At 31.7% G+C, this 22,082-nt stretch overlaps 1 protein-coding gene across 4 annotated transcripts in view; it reads right to left on the bottom strand.

The window, feature by feature from the left end:
• Window positions 1-231: 231 nt before the first annotated feature.
• TLK1 (tousled like kinase 1) overlaps window positions 232-22,082 on the bottom strand; it is a 161,378-nt gene continuing 139,527 nt past the window's right edge. For all 4 annotated transcript variants that reach the window (XM_051986183.1, XM_051986184.1, XM_051986186.1 and 1 more), the window contains 9 exons: window positions 16,761-16,858; window positions 14,323-14,404; window positions 11,019-11,110; window positions 10,844-10,933; window positions 10,285-10,454; window positions 9,877-10,012; window positions 3,513-3,624; window positions 2,815-2,922; window positions 232-741 (listed from right to left, as the gene is read on the bottom strand). In XM_051986183.1, the coding sequence (XP_051842143.1) occupies window positions 568-741; window positions 2,815-2,922; window positions 3,513-3,624; window positions 9,877-10,012; window positions 10,285-10,454; window positions 10,844-10,933; window positions 11,019-11,110; window positions 14,323-14,404; window positions 16,761-16,858 (1,062 nt within the window). In that variant the 3' untranslated portion in view covers window positions 232-567. The remainder of the gene's footprint in view (window positions 742-2,814; window positions 2,923-3,512; window positions 3,625-9,876; window positions 10,013-10,284; window positions 10,455-10,843; window positions 10,934-11,018; window positions 11,111-14,322; window positions 14,405-16,760; window positions 16,859-22,082) is intronic.

Genomic DNA, 22,082 nt, shown 5'->3' with positions numbered 1-22,082 from the left:
AGCCCCCAAAGGCAAAAAAGAAAGTTTAACTTAGTCAAAAAAAAAAAGTCTATGATATTCCATTATTCCATAATTCCATAACACAAGGTGACTATTACTCACTTCTTACTTTGGTGTCAGCAGAATTCCTACTGAAAGGCTAATGCATGGACACAGGCACTGTAGTTCTTGTGTGAGAATTTGTCTGGTATTTGCTCCACGAATTTAAATAATGAAAAACTACCCTTCATATTAGAACTCTCCAGTATCAGCCAAAAATTTATTTAAGTATAATAAAGGTTATTTACAATGTCTCCCCTTCCAAAAAGCCCCAAGGGCCCATTTCCCCCCTCTTAAACACAGTACTCTTGTCTGTGTGCAAGAGGTAGTAATCCTTCAACGTTTAAGGTTACAGTCAGAAGAGTACATTTATTCACAGTCCATGATCCACTCGAATACAAATTACACTAAAGAACTTCAGTTTGAAAAGTTTTCAATCATGTCTTGTGTAAAAAACACTCAAATGCTCTCAAATTAAGTCTGTGTTTGAAAACAACTGAAAGACATCATGCCAATCTTGAAGCCACATCAATAAGAAATTATACTTGACGAAGGAGGGGTAGGGGCTGTCAGTCCAGCCATATGTAAATTCCCTGAAGAATTTGATCTTCTCATATGCGGGAGAAGGTAAGGATCATTAGCCAGTTGGTGGACATCAAATCGATCCTCTTTACGATATGCTAAACAACGTCTTATGAAAGCCTAAAAAAAAAATTCAGAAATAAAATGTTATGTTTAAAATATTATGTATATATATTTCCCCTAAATATTAGCTTAAAATATATTTCTAGAGGAGCATTGGTAAGTTTTTGACACAACTATGTGAGCTGCAAAGATGAGTTCAGTCAATCTTTACACAAATGGCTCCCAAATTCATATAAATCATCTAAATCTCTTAAATCTATGACTCTAGATTTTATAAAATGTTGGTCTACATTATACATCATACTTTATTTTAAAAATAAGGCCTGAGTTTTCTGGAAAGGAAACAATTATAATCCTTTTTTTGGGAAATTATAAATAGCCTATTCTGAGATTCTTAGAAACAAAATTCATTTTTAATAACGTAAATGCATTATAGAAAGTGTAATCTTTTCAAATTCACATGAGTAAAACAACCACTTTTTATGAAATATTCTCCACTTAAAAATTAATAGCATCATGTTTCCCCCCATCCTATAAATTCTTATTTTTTCATCAGATTCTTAATTATATAATTAGAGAGTTGCCTAAGAGGCACCAAGATTCTTCCTCTCCTCCCATATTTGAAAATAATGAATTCTAATTTTACATCTGCTCAAGTTTTTTGGAGGAAAACCAAAAGCTATAACTTGCTCTGGCTAAGGTCATGTACTACCAGATCCAGGTTAGAGTAATTACAGGAGAGAAATAGAGAGTACACTTAATTCCTCAGATACCTCTTCTCCCTATCCACTCTCTTTTGTGAGATACCATTAGCTTTTGTGCATTTAATTATCATCTCTATAATTCTCCAGTCCTCATCCATCTCTTGAGCTTTAGTCCTACATCTTAAATTGCCTGAGTATCTCCACCTGCATGTCCCATAATCATCTCAAACACAATATGTCAAAACTAACTCGAATTAAATTTTCTCAACTTCCTATTTCTATTGAGTACTTCTGTTTTTCCAGTTGCCCTGATTTGCAAAGACAGTCATCTGGGACTCTTCACTCTTTCTCATCTCCCCTACCCAATCAAGCTACCAATTCTAATTTTACCTTCTCAAAAACTTTTGCATCTGATTCCTTCTCTCTACTCATGATACAATGTTTTCAAATCAAGCCTTTATCAAACCAGAGGGATTACTGTAACAGTCTCCTAATTGCTCTTCTGAGATTTAGTGTCAATTCCTCTCCATCCTCCTCAAGCTACCAACAAATTGGTATTCCAAAACTGCAAGTTTGATCACACGATTCTCCTGAACAAAAGCTTTAGTGACTCTATCACCCTTTGGATAGAATAAAAACTCTTTTACTTGGCATCTGAAACCCTTCAAATTCTGATTCCAGAATTATTTTCATTATTCACTTAGACAAACTATGACCAAATTTTATGTCCTTTTAGTAACATATAAGCTCCATGAAGTCAGGGTTAATCTTACTTTTATACCATATGCATAGCATATAAGCACAGGACCCTTTTTTAAGTGAAAAAGTATTATCATCTTTAACCTACAAAAAATGGTTTTTTATCTAAGAGCATACAATACAACTATGGTTATGGAGAATAGCCATAAAAAATAACTGCAAGGCTGGAGAGCTATAAGGTTTACAAAGTACTTCATATATGCTATATCACAAATAGACAAAATTATATATATTATTAGCCATGAGATGCACTAGAGCTACAGCTATAAGTAATGCCAAGGGACAAATGTATATCCTCTAAAAAGGATGTGATTAAATGGCAGCAAGTTGTAGCCCCTTCCTTCATCCTTCTTCACAAAGCTTGAGCTGTGACTCTCTCATTATATAGATCCTGGTCTTTCAAAGCAATTAGACCTAAGCTAAGGAAGTAGGAAAGGTGTATACTTTCTTATTAAAAAGCAAAACTAAAATCAAAAGCAGTGTCAATACACAAGCATGGCCTACGAAAGGACCAAGCAGAAATCCCACACCTTTATACAAGGGGGCAGGGATCTTGAAGAAACAGTAACTTTCTTTTAATTTACCCATTAAAGAGTACTTACCTTATCCTAGAACACACTTTGCTCAATATAATTTTTCTTTTTATTCATTTATATAAGTTTAGTACCTTGGCTTCATTGCTTACAACAGGTTTCACAGGGAACTGGACTTCTGTGGCTTTTAATATTGTGTTTTCTTGTAAGATGTCTTGTTGAGACTGGTTGTGACCAAATGGCTAAAAAATTCAATGTGATATTAATAAGCTTATAATTTAAAATTTTCCAGGAATAGCAGTATCCCATTTAAGTAGCTAGTATATAAGATACATAAGGAAGCCACAAATTACAAATGGATTTTATTTGGGGGGGAGGGGAGAGAGAAAGTGAGTCTTTATTTGATATAAAGAATTCATAGTACCAAAGTTATTTTCTACGCCAGATAACCAACACCCAGTTAAAACATCATTACCTGATATTTCTATAGTGTTTTAAGAGTTACAAAATGTTTTCCTCAGTGTTAAGGATTAGCCCCAAGTTACAAATAAGGAAACTGATCCTCTCATGGAGGTTAAGAAACTTGTGTATGGTTAAACAACCATTAAGGATCAAAGTTACCTCCAAATTACTTTATGATGATACTTAAACATATAATTTTTTTTTAAATTTAAAAATAAATCTGATCCAACTAACATACAGTATTAGCAAAAATAAATTCTACTCGATATAAACAAAGAAAACATTAAGGTCAGCAGTAAACACTCAAAGGTCTTATAGAATTTACCTTATGTAAAATAGTTTTTAGGAGGAAGAATAAATAGCCACTTACCTTTCGACCATATAGACATTGAAAAAAGATAACTCCGACAGACCATACATCAACCTTGTTGGAAATCTTTGGAGGCTCTTTGCCAACTACAAAACATTCTGGAGGTAAATACCTTTAATAAAAAAAATAAGACAAAGTTGTAAATATTCCTTAACAAACTCTGGGACCTAACAAATGCTCTAGAATAAACTTATTTTTCATAGGCAAATATATATTGAACTTCCATTGCCCTCGGTGAAATTATACATGAATTGTATAAAAATGCTATCATTTTTTTTTAAAAAAACTGCTTTATTTTTCCAAATACATGCAAAAATAGTTTTCTATTATTTTTCTTTTCTTTTTTTTAAAATAACTTTTTATTGACAGAACCCATACCAGTCTAATTTTTTAAAACATTATCACTTGTACTCACTTCTGTTCTGATTTTTCCCCTCCCTCCCTCTACCCCCTCCCCCAGATGGCAAGCAGTCCTATACATGTTAAATATGTCACAGTATATGTGCTATCATTTTTAACAATAACTTTAACTGTACATGCACAGATGGATCTTTATGATAAAAAATTACATACTATAATTTTTCAGATTACTAATAAGAAAGTTAAATAAGTAATTGTAAAGACTTAATTGTGACTAATTTACAAATATATTTGAAAGGACTGTAGGAACAAAAAAAGCAAGAGAAACAAGATTTGGGCCTCATTTCTTAGAGCAGTGGGTTGGATAATTTGTAAAAAGGGTATTTCGAAGCCTTAACATTCTTTGTAAAGTTTTACAATTACTAGATTTTTCTCAACTACAGAAGTGAAATGAAACAAATGTTTCAAAATGCATGTAAAATTGGCTAAACTCACATTCCAATGAGCAGAACCAGGAGATCATTATACACTTCGACAACGATATTGTATGAGGACATATTTTGATGGAAGTGGATTTCTTTGACAAAGAGACCTAACTGAGTTTCAATTGATAAATGACGGACAAAAGCAGCTACACCCAAAGAAAGAACACTGGGAAACGAATGTGAACTATCTGCATTTTTGTTTTTCTTCCCGGTTATTTATACCTTCTGAATCCAATTCTCCCTATGCAACAAGAGAACTGTTCGGTTCTGCAAACATATATTGTATCTAGGATATACTACAACATATCCAACATATAAAGGACTGCTTGCCATCTAGGGGAGGGGATGGAGGGAGGGAGGGGAAAAAAATTGGAACAGAAACGAGTGCAAAGGATAATGTTGTAAAAAAAAAAAAAAATTACCCTGGCATGGATTCTGTCAATATAAAGTAATTATTAAATAAAAATTTAAAAAAAAAAAAAGAAAAAAAGAAATCTATGACAAATCTGGACAGCAAACTAAAAAGGAAAGATACACCTTTTCAACAAAAATATGGTATTGTATAGTAAAAGCTATGCTTTTTCCAATTACAAAAAAAAAAAAAAAAAAACTCACATTCCAATACCAGACTTTATTTTTTAAAAAATCCATTTCTGTGCAAATTATTTTTTTAATATTTTGAGTTATTTCTGAAACTGAAATCATCTAGTCAAAGAATAAGTACTTCTATTTGTGTTAAGGACTGAACCAATTTAAAATGAGGCCAGCAATGTACATCAATATCTATATCCCTACATTTCTACCAATACTAGATTTTATAATTTTGACTATTGAATACATATCCAAAATATTTTTTCTTCTGTTTTTAATTACTAGCCAAACACTATATTTCTTTCTCCTATATAATCTCTAAATTCATTTCCTTTAATCATGTGTCAAGTGGAAGCTATGCCTCTAATCTATTTCTATGAATATTTTACATGTTTTGGAGAGCAATTATCAATTGCTTGCTAAGAATTTTCCTACTCCGACATATTCTTTTAATAGTTATTTCATTAGATTTCCTTGAAATGTATTTCTTCTTCAGTGATGTTATGTTAATGATGCTTTCTTGTATTTCACTTTTTAAATCACATCGCCCTATGGTACAGGAAATGGTATGGTCAGGATACCTGGCTTTGAGTTTCAGTGCTATTATTAACTGTGCCTGGGACTTAGTTTCTTCATTAAGTAGTTAAACATCCTGTAGTTTCCATAGAAAAAGGTGTAGGAAGGATCTGAACAAAGCAGAATGAGTGATTCATAAAGCAAAGTGTATTAAAAATAAACTAAATGGAAGAAAAAAAAAAGAATGAGAAGATGCTAGAAGGATGTGAGGATTTAATGGGATGGGAAAAGAACAAGGAAGATAGCTAAGAGATGGAAGAAGAAGGAAGAGCAGGAGAGAAGATGGTTCTAAGAAGAGGGAAAAGAGTTAAGTGAAACGAGGGCTCAGAAATCAGGAAGCAGAAGGAGAGTGAGAAGTGCTCAAAGATGAGAGACAAGAGTGACTCATATAGAGAAGAGGTGCTTGTTCAGATTCCAGGAAGCCACCAAGATCCCTTTCATTGCTTTTAGCTTTGATGCTATTACTAACACTGAGTCCCAAGTTCCCTTCTAACTCTTATGTATCTTATTATAAAATGCAGCTTAACTTAAATCCATTTGGAATTTATTGGAGTAAGTGCTACAAAGTATAAACCTACATAGAAAAATTATTATACATCTCCTTATGACACTTAGTGTGACACCTAGGAAAATCTGTATTTGAATCCTGCTTCTAACATCTATAGGTGCTGTGACTGGGAAAATCATTTAATCCCTTTAGAGTCTCAAAAAAAAATAACACTGCAGAGCAAGTATCCAGAGTTTACTCACTGGGAATAGCTTATACGTGTAAAATCACAAATCTGGCCCAAATCAAACATTTTAAGTATATAAATCTCCTTTCTACACTTAATTTTCAAGGCATATATAATTATGCAACCTATTTAATATTCTTTCCTTTATGAACTGGTATTTTAATAGAATTTAAAAAAATATCCACACCAAACTTTTAAGTTTTTTAAAAAAATGCTTAATTTAATGAGTGAACTTTAAGAGCCTTTCTAGTTTTGTAAATGTAGTGCCAATTGTAATGCAACAATGCATTAGAAAATTAAACAATAAACAATTAAACACTTACATGTATAACAGAGTATAATGCCTGTGAATATTAACTTTAGAGTTCTATATAGCTGATGCAATCAAGTATAGCACAGATAGCAGAGTAACTCTAACAGTCTTAGAACAGTAGTATGGTTGACTCAATCATCTAATAAATACTGCTGTAAATACTGAATCAACAGTAAGTCAGTAATCTTGGTAATATAGTCTATAGATTTACCAAACCTGTATCTTCAAGATGCTATATTCCCATAAATGATGGAAAATAAAAATTCAAAATAATTTACCCTTTTGAAACAGGAAAAATGAAGTTTCCAAGACTTAACATTGTGATCTGCTACAAATAGCTGAATAATAGGTTTCTTAGCTATCACTCATAATAATAATAGTTGGGGTTGGTGGGGAAACATCATGAAAAGAAAAACACTAGTCATCCTTAAAATTGATTTTGCCTGAAATTGTCCTGCAAGTTATTTTCCCAAAGATCAGGAAAAAATTGACATGAGAAAAGTACAGTAAATAGAGAACAGTCAGAAGTCTTATATCAGAGCCACATAGTTGACTTAATTATCAAATCTATATTGTAGAAAATACTAAATTGAAAGTATTCAATGCAGTGATATTCTATAAACATATTAACTGTAGATCCTATAAATCCCATAAACAATGGAAGACAAAAAATTAAATTAAAATAATTTACCCTTTGGGGGGAAAAAAAAAGAAAATTTAAAAGTAGAGACAATATATGCCTAAGAAACAAAATCAATTTTTTTTGGGGGGAAAGGGGGAAAAGGGTGATAGGCTAAGGAATGAAAGGATACTATATTAAAATCAAAAACAATAAAATGGTAGATAAAATTAAGGATTCATGAACATTTAATGGCCTGCTTCCTGTTTCATACCATTTTTTTCATGCCCAGTTCTAGATTGTATACCAAGTAGCAGTTGTTTACTTTCTCCTATATGAATGTGATTTTTTTTTAAATAGCTTTTTATTTACAAGATATATGCATGGGTAATTTTTCAGCATTGATAACTATAAAACCTTTTGTTCCAATTTTTCCCCTCCTTCCCCCTCCACCCCCTCCCCAGATGGCAGGTAGACCAATACATGTTAAATACAATATATGTATATATATCCATATAGTTATTTTGCCACACAAGAAGAATCGGACTTTGAAATAATGTACAATTAGCCTGTGAAGGAAATAAAAAATGCAGACAGGCAAAAACAGAGGGATTGGAAATGCTATGTAGTGGTGAACATGATTATTTTCATAAATAACTGCCATGAAGTTTTGAACAACAATCAGGGAGTCCCAGTTGTGTTTACACTACAGCACTTCTGTGAAAGCTCACAGAGAGGCAGAGTGAAATGAACATGGTCACAAGATCAGAGGTCCTACATTCGGGTCATGCTTGCTGGCTTTTTGGGACCCAGGACAAACCCTTTAATTCTTTGAATATCAGTTTTCTCTAATCAACATAATGATTATTTGTTCTCCTTTTCCTACAATTCTGTTGTGGGATCAAATAAATATATGTGAAAATACTTTGAAAACTGCAAAACATTAAATAAGGTAATAGCATTATAATAAATTATCTTCTCTGACTTTTGAAGTATAATACCCATTTCTTTAGACTTCAAAGGGAAGTTTTAAAAGTTACAAATTAATCTATATTTCAAATTGCCTGGATTAAGGACAATATAAAATAATGTTTTCTAAAACTAACTTGATCCAAGTAAACATTCTTTAGTTAAGTTAATAAAGCTTAAAACTGTATTAATTATTATAATTATTAGTGACACTCTGTATATACCTCAACTCAATTCCTTCACTTGCCAAACAATATATCTGTAAAGTCCCTTTATCAGTTCTAAATCCTACAGTTTCAACTGACTGTGGGTTATATACCAAATTTATATTTAAAATCAGGATGTGTTTTCTCAGAGGAAGGGAGAGCCAGGGTTTCATGGAGCAAGCCTATAAAGATCTATTTAATTTATACTAAGTGTTTTCCCATCAGACTTTGACTCTCGTTGTAGTGGCAGCAAGGTAGCACATTAGAGTACTGAGCCTAGAGTCAGGAAAACCCAAGTTGAAATGTTACCTCATGTGATATTGAGAAAGACACTTGTTTTCCTCATCTGTAAAATAGGGACAACCACCTACCTCTCACAATAAGTTACTGTGAAGATTAAATGAGATAGTATTTATAACATGTTTAGCACAGTGCCTGGCATAACAGTAGGTGCTACATAAAAGATAGTTAATACTGTTATTATTATTTTAATGAAGGTTTTCATACTGCCTTCTCTTAAGAACTCTAGAGGATTCAGTTACAAGTAAGGATTTAATAAGGACTTCAGCAGTTCATAGGGAAGGGTCATGCATTTAAAAAAAATGACTTTCTTCTCTTCTAAAAACCTCACATTTCTATACTTGTAAAGAAGCTAATTTATATATCCATGTAGTATGACTGTTTGAAGATATTGTTCCTGATCTGGGAATTTAAAAGTCAAACTTGAGTTTATAATATCTGCTCTTTTTTAAAAAAATAAACTGAAATGAAAATAACTTTCTTCAAATGCCACTACCTTTTCAATAAGTAAAGAATGGCATAATCTGAAAACTCAGTTTATTTAAAAAGTTTTATATTATATGCAGTCTATTTTTATGTACTCAGGAATATTTTGAATTTTGCAGAATTTAAGTTGAAATAGTTCTATAAGCATTTTAGTACTCCTTGGGTACATCCTTCTGAAATGAAGTTGTATGAGCAAATATATGTACACACATAAGCATGTATGTATGTTTTCATAAAGACAGTTCTATAGTTTTTGGTCTCAAAAGTTATAAGAAGCCTCAGACTGGATCATATTAAGTCATTTATAAAAGAAAACAATATTCTCTCATTTCTTTCCTATATATGGGTTATGTTATGTGAACAAGTGACATTCCATAAAAGTACTTTGTGCAAGTACATCAACCTAAAGTAAAAGCATAGAATCAGCCAGTAGATCAGTGCTTATGTGGTTCTTAAAGTCTTGCCCAATAGGCCCCATAGTCTGCTGTTCTTGCCCAGTACTACTTTTTCTACATTTTGTTAGGATATGCAGCAGGGAAGTGATGGCCACCCTTCAGTGCCCCCATAACCTATATGTTTTGTTCAATAGATTCACTCTGCTTTCCTTAAAGAGCAAAGTATTAAAGAAATGAAAAATAGTTCCTTCCCCCCCCCAAAAAAAAAAGTCAAAAAGGATCTCCAACATAGAGAAAGCTACTATTTTTAATATTTAAAAATGTAATTACCAATAAGTCCCTGCCCCCTGGGAAGTTAGATCCATTCCATCCACACCATAACTATCATCATCCATAATTTTGGACAGGCCAAAATCAGTAATTTTGATTTCTCCACATGCTGTTCCATCTACTAAAAGGATATTTCCTAATAAAAAATAAACAAGTACAAAAATTAAGATACACTTTTAAGTACAATAAGTTATTCCCCCCATTATGCATTAAAGCTATTAGTATGATAGTTCTAAAATTACCATTCTATGCAGTTCTCAAACTCAAAAAAAAAAAAAAAAGCATAAATTTAGCATAACTTTCACTTGATTTAATGAATTTACCGTTCTTAAAATTATCAATAAATTGATATTATTCAAGAATCAAAGAATAAGACTTAAGAAAATTCTCAGTAAATTTCCTATTTACCTGGTTTAAGATCATAATGGATAATAGGGGGTTTGATCTCATTGAGATATCTTAGTGCATTTACTATTTGCATAACAATGGACCTAGCTTCCTTCTCTGACATTAATTTATGTTGTTTGAGATAGAAATCCAAGTCATTGCCTTCACAGTATTCTAACACTGTACAAAACCTATAATGGAGAAAAACAAATACATATATATTAGATATGCCATTTAATTTTACTTCCAAATTACTCAGAAATTTCACACCAGATATAAAGAAAAAGTGAAATATAACTGAAATATTTATAATTAATTGTTAAATAAGAGCTAATCTAGGCATCAAGAGAGAACTTTAAAATTAATAACATTTCCTGGGACAGAATAAAGTGAGTATGTTTTGAGGAAAACACAATATGGAAACCTGTTCTTTTTGCTAAGTCTCTTTTTATGCAATCTAACAAAATTTTAATGTTCCTAAATCCCTCCAAAATTAAGAAAAATATCATAACCTTTAAATTTCTTATTTACAAATACACTGTCTTTAGTTGTCATTATCACTAAACTATTGTATACTTACGTGTCTGTATCCAAGGAGAAATAATCATAGAGTTTAACTATCCTGGGGTGGTCCAGTTCTTTGTGTATTCTATACTCTCTGCAGGCATGTCTAAAGGAAAAGAGCACGTTAGTTTTCCATGATCAAAAGACTCCTGATAAATTTACCACAAAAACCATAAGGCATTAATATTTACTTGTGGTAGTTTTCCTTCTTCTCATCCCTCCAGCTCTTATTAAGCTGGTGAATCTTCACAGCAGCATATCTTTGTTCATAAAGATCAAAAGCCTGAAATTCAAGGCAAAGAACAGTTACAGCCAAAAACCAAGGAAATTTACAAATTCATTCAAAACCTAACAATTCTTCCAAAAAAAAAAAAAAAAAAAAAAAAAAAGAATTAGTTAATCTAGATCACAATAACAACTGATTTACATTCATAGACTATCCCTTGGGGTAGAAGGAAATGTAGAACTGTGATATCAACAATAGAGAACTGTAGATAAGAAAAATGCTCTAATGATGCAAAATAGCAACTACAATGGAAATTGGTAGAGTTGCTTAGTGTTGTGAGGTAGAAATGTCACTAGCAATGTCCAACTAGATTAAACTATAACTGAGAAATATTTAACAAAATAAACAAAAATAGATAATCCTAATACATGGTTTTTAAAGTCAATATGCAGCTTTCAGGAAATCTTATGAACTACACTAATGCCTTAAGGTTCAACAAAATTCTTTCTCTAAATCCAACCCATGAGTTGGGTAGTTGTATTAATTTGGCAGCAGATCAACAAAACCCATTAAGTGTTGGTGTTAGGATCTGAAACCAGATCTCTAGATGTCAAATTCAGCATTCTCTCTTACTATATACTAATTTAACTCCAGAAGACACCTCTAACTAATGAATGAATTTTAATGCCACACAAATGACATACAAAATTAGTCAGAAATTTTACTATTAGGGACAGAATGCCACAACTATAATGATATGTGCTTTGGTACATCAGAAAAAAGGAGATTATCATACAAGACATAATTAGTACTAAAAATACTAACAAACTATATAAATAGTATAAGTCAACAATAAAGCATCTTCAGTCAAAGATTCTCATTTGGATTTTTCTGTAATTTTATCAGCAAATTAAGACAAAACAATTCACCTCTACTGTCACTTATTTTGGCCCTATTCCAAAGATAACCTATTGAAGAAAGAAGATCCAAGACAGCAGATTACTGGCTCTTTAAGCTACAGGTTAAAAAGTTGGAAATATCTTTCTTCCCTATTTGACTTTCCTTTGGTTCAGAAAGTTCCCTTGTTCTTGAAGCTCACTCAATGCAGTATAAAAATAATTAGCACAAAACTATTTAAGATATAAACTACCCAAGTTTAGCTTCGGTAGTTTATAATCTATTCCTTAACAGAAAGTAGCAAAATACATGTCTACTGTTGAGGTATAAACTAACAACCTGTTCATCATTGCTTAAGACAAACTGTAGGATACACGGTTTAAAATGCTATTTGCTATGTTTGTTACAAAGAAACTCCATGAATAGAGCTTTCATTGAATTACCACTTTTCAATGCATACTTTAAAAAAAAAAATGACTCTATCCAAAAGCAAGACATTTTTCCATTGCCCTAAAACACTTTAAGTTCACCTTATATTCATGTAAGGAAGATCATTTCATAAATACTATAAATTACAGCTTTGTCATTAGGTAACATATATATATTTAGAAATTGTACCTAAAGGATTTTTAAATCCCCCTTCCCCCCTCCAATCAAATTTCATGGTCAGGACTGAATTTTTTTTTTCCTTATAGTTTCACTGAAGAAATCAAGAATAACAAAACTAGTATGAGTAAGAAAAAAATCTGAATGCAAAGCGAATGCTGTGGAAGACATGAAGAAGAGATACATAAGATATAAAAAGAAAAAAGTTATAAAACATGAGAAGAAATTATTAACTTTATGTAAATTAGTAGTGAAAAGTTGCCATCCTTAATTGGATAATGATTATTTATATGTATGTGTATAAATATACACACACATATACAAATATAGATATAAATAAAAATAAAAAATTCTTTGGGAATAATCTTTTGGGAGGAAAATAAAGGAAGGTGATTGTTAGATCTGGGATATGCAATATAAAGTTAAAGGGAATTAAAAGATCATCCTATCCAACCCCTTCATTTTTATAGATCACTATACTGAGGAAACAAGGCAATTAAAGTGACTTACTTATGATCACACACTAAGTTACTGAGAAATCCTGGACTTGAATTTAGGATCTACTAGATCTTCTGCTCCCAAATTTGTATTTCTTTTTGGATTATTAAATTAATAGTCAATTAAAATCTTATCTAACCAGCAGGTACTGCTCTCGGCTATCTCATCTTTCAAAGGGTTTTTTTAAGGGGCCATAACTGGCTTTGGAAAAAATTCCATAATTTCTATTCTGGCTAATGAAATCCCTGGACTTGAAAAATACCTTGGTCCACATACTACTTGAGATTTTATGGAAGCCATAAGAACTCATTTTGTAGTCTCCAACCTCAGTATGATCCTATTCTTAAGAATCACTAATTTAAGGGCTGGGAGTAACAAGAATGGGATAGACCTGGCATCAAGTGAAAAAATGTTCTCCTTGCTTTTTCTTGCTCATTTGGCATAATAAGTCTTCAATTTAATACTTAGTAACTTGGCTAGGCTCTAGGTCTAGACCAATCCAACGTCATTCTAAATTATTTTTTATACTTAAAAATTTTAGAGGGAGAACTGTCTCAATAATTAGGTGGAAAAACACTTGGGGATACAGAAGAGGAATCAATGACTAAAGCTAAAACACTATGGTACCCTTTTCTCACTCTCTTGCTAGTCTGAAGGAGATTTCTAAGTCTAGAATACTTAACATGTAATTACTAACAATATTAGAGTTGCTGTGCAGGAAACTGGAGATCACCTGTGTGTCTCCATTTCATTGTGTTCTTGTTCAAACAATTTCAAGTAAAATCTCATCTTTATATTCAATTTTTTCCTAACTGGTTCAGGATGAAACTGGAGGCAGAAGTTGAATTAGAAACAGGACATTTAAGACTTCTGGCATCTATTTAAATACAAGTCTCCTTAAGAAGCCACAAAATGCCTGATATTTACAAAGCTGTTTAAGGTTTATAAAGTTCTTTACATAAATTATCTAATGAAATCCTCACAACAACCCTGTTGGTTAGATATTATAAATATTATTTTCATATTCTAGATAAGGAAAATGCCAAATGCTTAGTCTGTCTTGGTTAGATTCTTTGGTAATTGTCTGAATTATCTTATTCAACTAAAATATTATAATTAGTTATTTGCATTCTATAAGACTACTAATAATATTCACAAAATTTCAGAAAGACCCTACACATCGCAAGAACTTTAGATTTACTATAATTCTGAGATTTGAAAATTTCTTTTCTAGACTAATCCAAACAAAAGATTGAAATATACATTACCTTATATACTTCACTAAAGCCACCTCTACCAAGCAGATGAAGTAATAAGTATCGTTCATTTAATGTGGGATGATCTTTAAACCTTGGGGGGGAAAATCATACACATATTTTAAAAATCAAGACAAAACAATGATAAGGTCCGATTTATACTAAAGAGCCTTTTTTTGTAGGTGGAGAGTAAAGAGAGGGGATTTTTTTCTTGAATTTCTTTCTTTTTTTTTTTTTAATGCTGAGGCAATTAGAGTTAAGTGACTTCCCCAGGGTCACACAGCTTGGAATTGTTAAGTACCTGAGGTCACATTTGAACTCAGGTCCTCCTGATTTCAGGGATGGTGCTTTATCCCTGCGCCATCTAGCTGGCCTGGGACTGTCTTTCTTATAAGACTTTTCTTATTAAAAGTAATGATTAGAACACCTTTCTCCCCTTTATCCCTATGCTTCTTTTGAAACCTGCACCTGAGCCCTGAGTGGATTGGGACATGGCTTAGTGACTTTCTTGACTCCTTTCCTTGACTTTATATGGTCAAATGACCAAACCCAGCATTTTGCAGTTTTAAAATAATGTCTTCTCATTTGCTTGCATGTTCTGTAATACCTTCAAAAAATACTGTTGTATTAAGAATTCTGTTCATTCAAATCTGTGCAATTCAACAGTAATTATCATGGATGAAGGTGCCATAGAGGTGCCTGGTGCTATGGGTGTGAAAATAAATGAAAAAGTAGATGTCTACTTTCAAGGAGCTAACTATTAACATCAAGATTGACTGGCCAAGCATATCAAATATCTGAAAATAACAGGTGGCCTTCATTCACAATTACATTTTAGCATTACTTGTTTTAAAATAAAATAGGCATAAAATTTTTGTTGCCATTTGAAAAAACAAAAAATATTCAACATGGACAAATAAAGTTCTAATTATAAAAGAAATGAATAAAAATAATATGTGACAAATTTAAAGATGACAATTTTTTTTTAATAATTTAAGCTTCTTTTGTAAAAAGGACTATGAAGAGAGTGAGTGTGTGTGTAAAATAAGCTCTACCATGTATGAAACAATAGGCTAAATAATATAAAAAATGTGTGCTCTGCCATGTTCCAATGAATAAAAATTCACCAATTTTTAATTAATCAACTCTCACACAAATATCTTTAGACATCACTTTCATATGAGAGATAAGGCAAAGGTTTTAAATTATTTTGTTAAATTAAAATTCAAATATAGCAAGAATTTTGATCTAGTTTATATGTAGCTTCAGAAATGCCCCAAACTATGGTGATCAGTAAATTAATTAGGAGTCTTTACATTCTGGTTAGCAAAGATAAAATGTTTTCTGAATATGCTTTGTCTAAATTAAGAGAGAGATAAAGAGAGAAATAGAAAAAGAGACAGAGAGATAAAGAGAAAAAGAAGAAAGAGAAAGAGAGAGAAAGAAACAAAGAAAGAAAGAAAAAGAAAAAAAGAAAGAAGAGAAAAATAGTCTTATTGTTCATAACTTCCAGTTTAAAATTGGGGCACAGATGGAGTAAACAGTTTATATTATCAGTCAAAATCAAGGCCTTAAATTAACATGATTTTTGTTAAAATTGTTAAAAAAGGATAGGTCAAAAGAACATTAAAAAAATATATGTCTAAACACACCCACACTCTAGGGTTTTGCTCAAATCTAACTTTTTGCATGACTTTTTAAAAAATTAAGTTTCATTAATGTCTCATTTTTACATCAGTCAATTTTGGAAATAGTTCCCCTTCTAACTTAGGCTTTCTAGATGGAACTGAAACTTTTGTCCAGTTAAATAAAAATGCCTAAAACTAACCTGTTTGGCAGTGTACAAATATCTATCTGCTCAATAGTCTCCAACCTCTCTGCTATAAAGTGAGAAATAAACTCCCATTCTCTATATTCCCAAACAATTACCAGTTTCTTAATTACAGGTCAGTTTCCATTTCATTCATATTACAATAGTTTACGGGCAGTTTTTATGGTTGTTTATTTCACTGTACATTAATACAAATAAATCTTCCAGTTTTATGATATCTTGGATTTCTAGAGTTCAATAGTTTTTTTTTTTTTTTTGCCATTTTATGCCAGGCATTTAAGCATTTAACATAAGACTGTCAGCTACTTTAGGACAAAGAAAATATTTATACTCTTTTTGTAACTACCAGAACTAACAAAATGCTGAGAACAAAATAACAAAAAATAAGAATATTTCTTAATTAAAATCTTTGTGGCTATCAACATGAACCTGTGTTAAGGTATTTTTCAAATATCCAATATATGTAGGGTTATTAAATAAAGCTTTATGAATAGTGAGCAGTCTATACATTACTTGAAATTTATTTTTGTAGGATTCTTCTCCCTTCTTTAAAAAAAGAGATAGTCACATGGTTTGACAACACAAAATTAAACTGGCATATAAAATGCAAATGCATTACTGTGAATTATCTTCATTGTTTATCCTTTTGAGTTCCCGTATGTGAAGATTTCTGACTCTTTCCAAACGCTCAAGTTCTGCCTGGATTTCTGCTTCTTCCTGAAAATGAAGAGAAATGACAAACTGAATTTATTCACTATGTTAAAAAGGTATTTTTTCCCCATAGATCAACAGAACTGTGAGAGGGAATGCATTATATTTACAAAGTCCTACTGAACTACAAAACTAACTGCTCTTCAATGCCTAAAAGAGAGAGCACAATAAAGCAAAAGCTGATTTTAAGAAACCATTCTGGATAAGATCTTTAAATAACTGTATGCTCAGTACTGCTAACGTATTACAGAAAAGCTGTTCTCATCATGTTCAAATGAGAGTGGCAGGGAGATAAATGGAGTCTGAAATTAGTATATAATATAAAGTGAGTTGGGAAAATCAGTTACTTTTTAATTTAAGAAAAAACATTTTAAAAACACCCTATAGTTTTAATTACCAAAGAAAATCAAGAATAAAATTATGCAAGATATTCCACAAAAGCCTTTAATGTTCAAAGTTTTTTTTAAATAATAATACACACACACACACATACACACACACACACACGTATATATATGTAGAAAGCCTCAAACAACTAAAACTTTCAAGTATCCTTAATAGATTGTTTACAAATTAATGTATGGCAAGAAAGAAAATAAAGATCTGTGAATTTAATCTTGGGAAGATCATGTAATCCTGGATTTGAGAATATCAAGTTACAAAGATAATTCTTTAGCTAATGATAACTATTTCTGATTGTACTGGAACGGATCTCAAGAAACTTTCTATAACAATTATTTAAGTAAAAACTTTAACATTTTACTTTTGGATTTTAGAAAGAAAATTCTATATTTAAGAAGCATCTTCATTTGCACATTAATATTTTTAATACTAGTTTGGAATTAAATCTAGATTTGTTGGGTAAATCACAATTACAACAAGCTTATAGTTCTTTTAAGGTAATAAAAGGAGTATATGTGTGTGTGTGTGTGTGTGTGTGTGTGTGTGTGTATTCCACTTTATGGAATGAGGAAAAAGGTTATTTGGCACAGAAGCAGAATTTGAATCAAGGTTTTTTTATTCCAAATTCTAGAAAGTATACAATATTTTAAAAAGTATTATATCTTCCTTAAAGTATCTTCCTCTAAGATAAATTACACACACACACACACACACACACACACACACACACACACACACTTTTACAATTTGAATTCAGGAGGATTTTTCATGTACTCTTTAAGAGAAAAATTAAATTTTCTCATAAACAATAATTTAAAACATTTAAGATACCACCAGATAAATTTGTACTACATTTATACTACGTGTGAATAAAATAAGTCAATACTTTCTTTAGAAATGTGTGATTGTATAAAAATTTATTGCTGGAGAAACAGGGAAATGTTGGTACCATTTCATTAATTTTTATATATACTTAAAAATGCAGGTCATATGTAACTGATTCAGTTTCACATACATACACAACAATCATTTTCCTGGCTTTTGTATATGGAAATGTTTGACTTTCTCATTCATAATAAAAAACTTTTTTAAAAAAGTACTGATGAAAATGGTCCAATTGTCAGAAGTCTCATTCACAATTACAATTCAAAGAATGTTAATAATTATTCTAAAATTTTTTATTTGTGCATGCACTTTTTTTTTCCTGAGGCAATTGAGATTAAGTGACTTGCCCAGAGTCACAGCTAGGAAGTATTAAGTGTCAGAGGCCACATTTGAACTTAGATCCTCGACTTCAAGGTGGGTGCTCTATCCACTGTGCCATCTAGCTGCCCCCTGTGTGGTTTTAAAAATTAGAAAAACTGATGCTTCTAGAATGGAAAAGAAGAAAATATTAACAGAAAGTCTCATTTTCTAGAATCACTGAACACAAATACTGAATGACTAGAAGGATCTTAACATATTCTAATGAAAGTTCATTCATTTGAACAATAAAGAAATTAAGACCTAATTTTACACAGGTAATAACAGATTCAGGATTAGAATTAGATTTTTCTAACACTTGGCTTTGTGGTCTTTCTACTACATTTTGAATGTAGAATGACCAAATAAGAAACACATCCCCCTATATTAAAGTTAAAATAGGAGCAAGAATTTTTACTATATTTTACTATATTACTACATTTACCATTAATATTTTACTATAGTGTTAGAAATTATTTCATGCTACAAATTTTTGTTCTTCTCAAATGAATTAAGACAAATTGATGAAATGTTACTGAAAATTTAGTTGGGTTGTAAAATGAATATATTTTTGGCTATCAGGATGCTTGTTCTAATGTTTCTGTTTATATTTTTATATGGCAATCAAATTAGAAATAAAGATAATTCAGTTAAAAAAGATGAAGAATCTTGTGGACATGTAGTCAAATTTGTCCTTTCTATTTTAAACCTTCCATAGTACTCAATTCAAATCAACTAACATTTATTAAACACAGTGCTATTATGCTTTGCTGGGGATACAGATATACATAATTCAAGGAAAATTGAATGAAGCTGCACTAACAACTGGGAGACTTAAAAAGGTTTAAGAGAGATTATAACAGAGTCTTGAATGAAGAGGACTCTTGGAGGAAGGTGAATTCTAAGCACAAAGGGCACTTTGTGCAATTGCACAAAAATAAAAGATAGAGTGGGTGAATTTAGGGGAACAATCCCCACAATATCAAATGTGGGAAGAGAAGTGGTAGTAATATTGTATTTAACTAAATAACAGTTGACTATGGAATTTCTATTTTACACCTAAAGTTAACAGCAAAGAAATGACATGGTCAGACTTGGAAGATCATTTTGGCAGCAGTGGTATAAATCATCTATGCCCAATAGCATTGAACCATAGCTAGAACTAGATTATTATTTATCTAGATTGAAATGTTAGGAGGAAATACTTAAGATAAATAAAAATACAATAAAACATAATTATTAGATTTAAAAGTGAAGTCAATGTGCAGCCTATAGGGGCCCTAGTTTACAGTTTAGGGGCCTCAGGTTTCTATTTGAATTTGATACCACAGGTATGAAACTAGTCTATCCAGTCACTCAATCTTTTTATTGCCAAATTGAAGTCTCAGACTCAATTCTTTATATTGTTTGTAGTCTTTAACACTGTTCATCATCCTCTTCCTTTTGGAAAGGGAGAATGTTATATATATGATACAAATAAGCAAGTGTGCCTGAATGGTAAAAAGTACATAAAGGGAAATCATATGAAATAAGACTGGCAAAGGAAGTGAGAGCTAATTTAATGTTCAGGATTTTAAATGTTAGGTTTTTGTAGTACACTCTTTCTATCTATGCCATCACTCCTTCCTGATATTCTCTGCTGGATCTTTATCCATGTCCTATCTGTTAACTGTGTGTTTTCCAAAGTGCTATGTCCAGAATCCTCTTCTTTTCTGGGTATTATTTCATTTGATGATATCATAAATTTCTATGGATTCAACTGTTATCTCTATGTTGATGACTTTCAGATCTATTCATCTTAGCACTGATCCCTCTTGCAGATTTTTGGTCTCCCACCTCCAACTGTTTATTGCCTATCAAGACTAAATGGATGTCCCATAGATTATGCTCAACATGTCCAAAACCGAACTTGTTATGTTCCTGCCTAATCTCACTCTTCTTCCCAAGTTTTCTCCGTTTATTCAAAGCTCACATAATGAACTTTTCTTTGTATTCTCAGTGCTTAAGCCAGTGGCTGGCATATAGTGGTCACCTAACAAATTCTAAATGACCAAATGACTTTTAAAAAAGGATGTACAAATGAAAAGAAAGGGCCAGAAGCTTGCAGAAGAAGAATAAACAAGGCTCATAATAACGTGACTGGATATGGGAGGAGAAAAGAGAAAAAAAGAGTCTAAGACGGGTCTAAGGTAATAAATATGGATGATTGAGATGATGATAATGTCCTCAAGAGAAACAGTCAAGTATGGAAGATAAGTTTAGGAGAGAAGACTATGAGACCCCTATGGGATTCAGGATCACTTATCTAGAAATGGATAGAAATTCAAAGGCCATTTAGTACAACCTCCTCATTTTACAGATGAACAAAATTGAGGTCTATGGAGAGTAAATGATAACCAAGGTCACACATATAAATGGTGATAGAAGTGGGATTTTTAACCCAGGTTCTCTGACTTTAAAAGTTAAAAGCTTCTTCTAGCTTTGCCATGCTTACAGGATGTTGAGGAAGAGGGGGAAATTGCCAATATATGACTAAAATTTATTCATGCAAGTTTCATGAAAAGATGACTTTTGGACTCTTGAGTAATGGATAAGACAACCAAGAGAGAGTATGAAGATAAGCGAGGAAAAAGTCCCAGAACAAAGATGATCAAATACTAGGCATTTACTAAGTACTTACTGACTAAATAAATTTTAATGATAACATCATCAGGTACAAGACTAGCATTATTTTCATCCAACTTAACAAACCTTTATTGTTTTTTTCATTAAGAAAGATGATATAGGTTTCATCATATTAATATAAATTAGTAACAACATTGCCAAAACACTCAAAATTAGGTGCCAGTGAAGGATTGAACAACTTGGCTCCAAGGTATTTATAAAGAGATGGTAGGCCAAGGTGAAGTAATCACACATTTCAAGTCCCTTAAAACAAAACAAAACAAAACAAACAAACAAACAAACAAAAAAAAAAAAAAGGGGACACATATCTTCTATACCAGGGGTCCTCAAACTTTTTAAATAGGGGGCCAGTTCACTGTCCCTCAGACTGTGAAGAGGGCTGGACTATAGTAAAAACAAAAACTTTCTTTTGTGGGCCTTTAAATAAAGAAACTTCATAGCCCTGGGTGAGGGGGATAATCGTCCTCAGCTGCCTCATCTGACCCACAGGCTGTAGTTTGAGGACCCCGTTCTACAATAACAAAATACATTGTGTCTGCATTTGTTATTTTCATGCAGAGAAACTAGCTTCAACTTTCTGATACTTTAATTGAAGTTAATAGTTGCAATTATTAACAAATGTTTGTTGAATTGAATTTATTGAATTGTACTATAATAAACTGATAGCAAATCTGTTTGTTTACTAATTAAATTCGACAAGTATTTGTTATCAGCCATCACCTAACAGAATCAACACATACTCCCATATCAGATGTTATTTCAATCATGGTCAAGCTGGAGATGGAGCTACAATTTCCAAATGGGGTAAATTTATCAGTTTTTCCTTGGTGCAGAAAACTGCTTTAGGGTTACCATACAACTGAACTGAGACCATTTAGCCTTCCAAAGAAGCCCCATAAAC

Source organism: Antechinus flavipes, chromosome 3, assembly GCF_016432865.1.
Source record: "Antechinus flavipes isolate AdamAnt ecotype Samford, QLD, Australia chromosome 3, AdamAnt_v2, whole genome shotgun sequence".
NCBI lineage: Eukaryota > Metazoa > Chordata > Mammalia > Dasyuromorphia > Dasyuridae > Antechinus > Antechinus flavipes.
The sequence above is the reverse complement of the archived record's forward strand: the minus strand, read 5'-3'. Positions and strand labels throughout refer to the sequence as shown.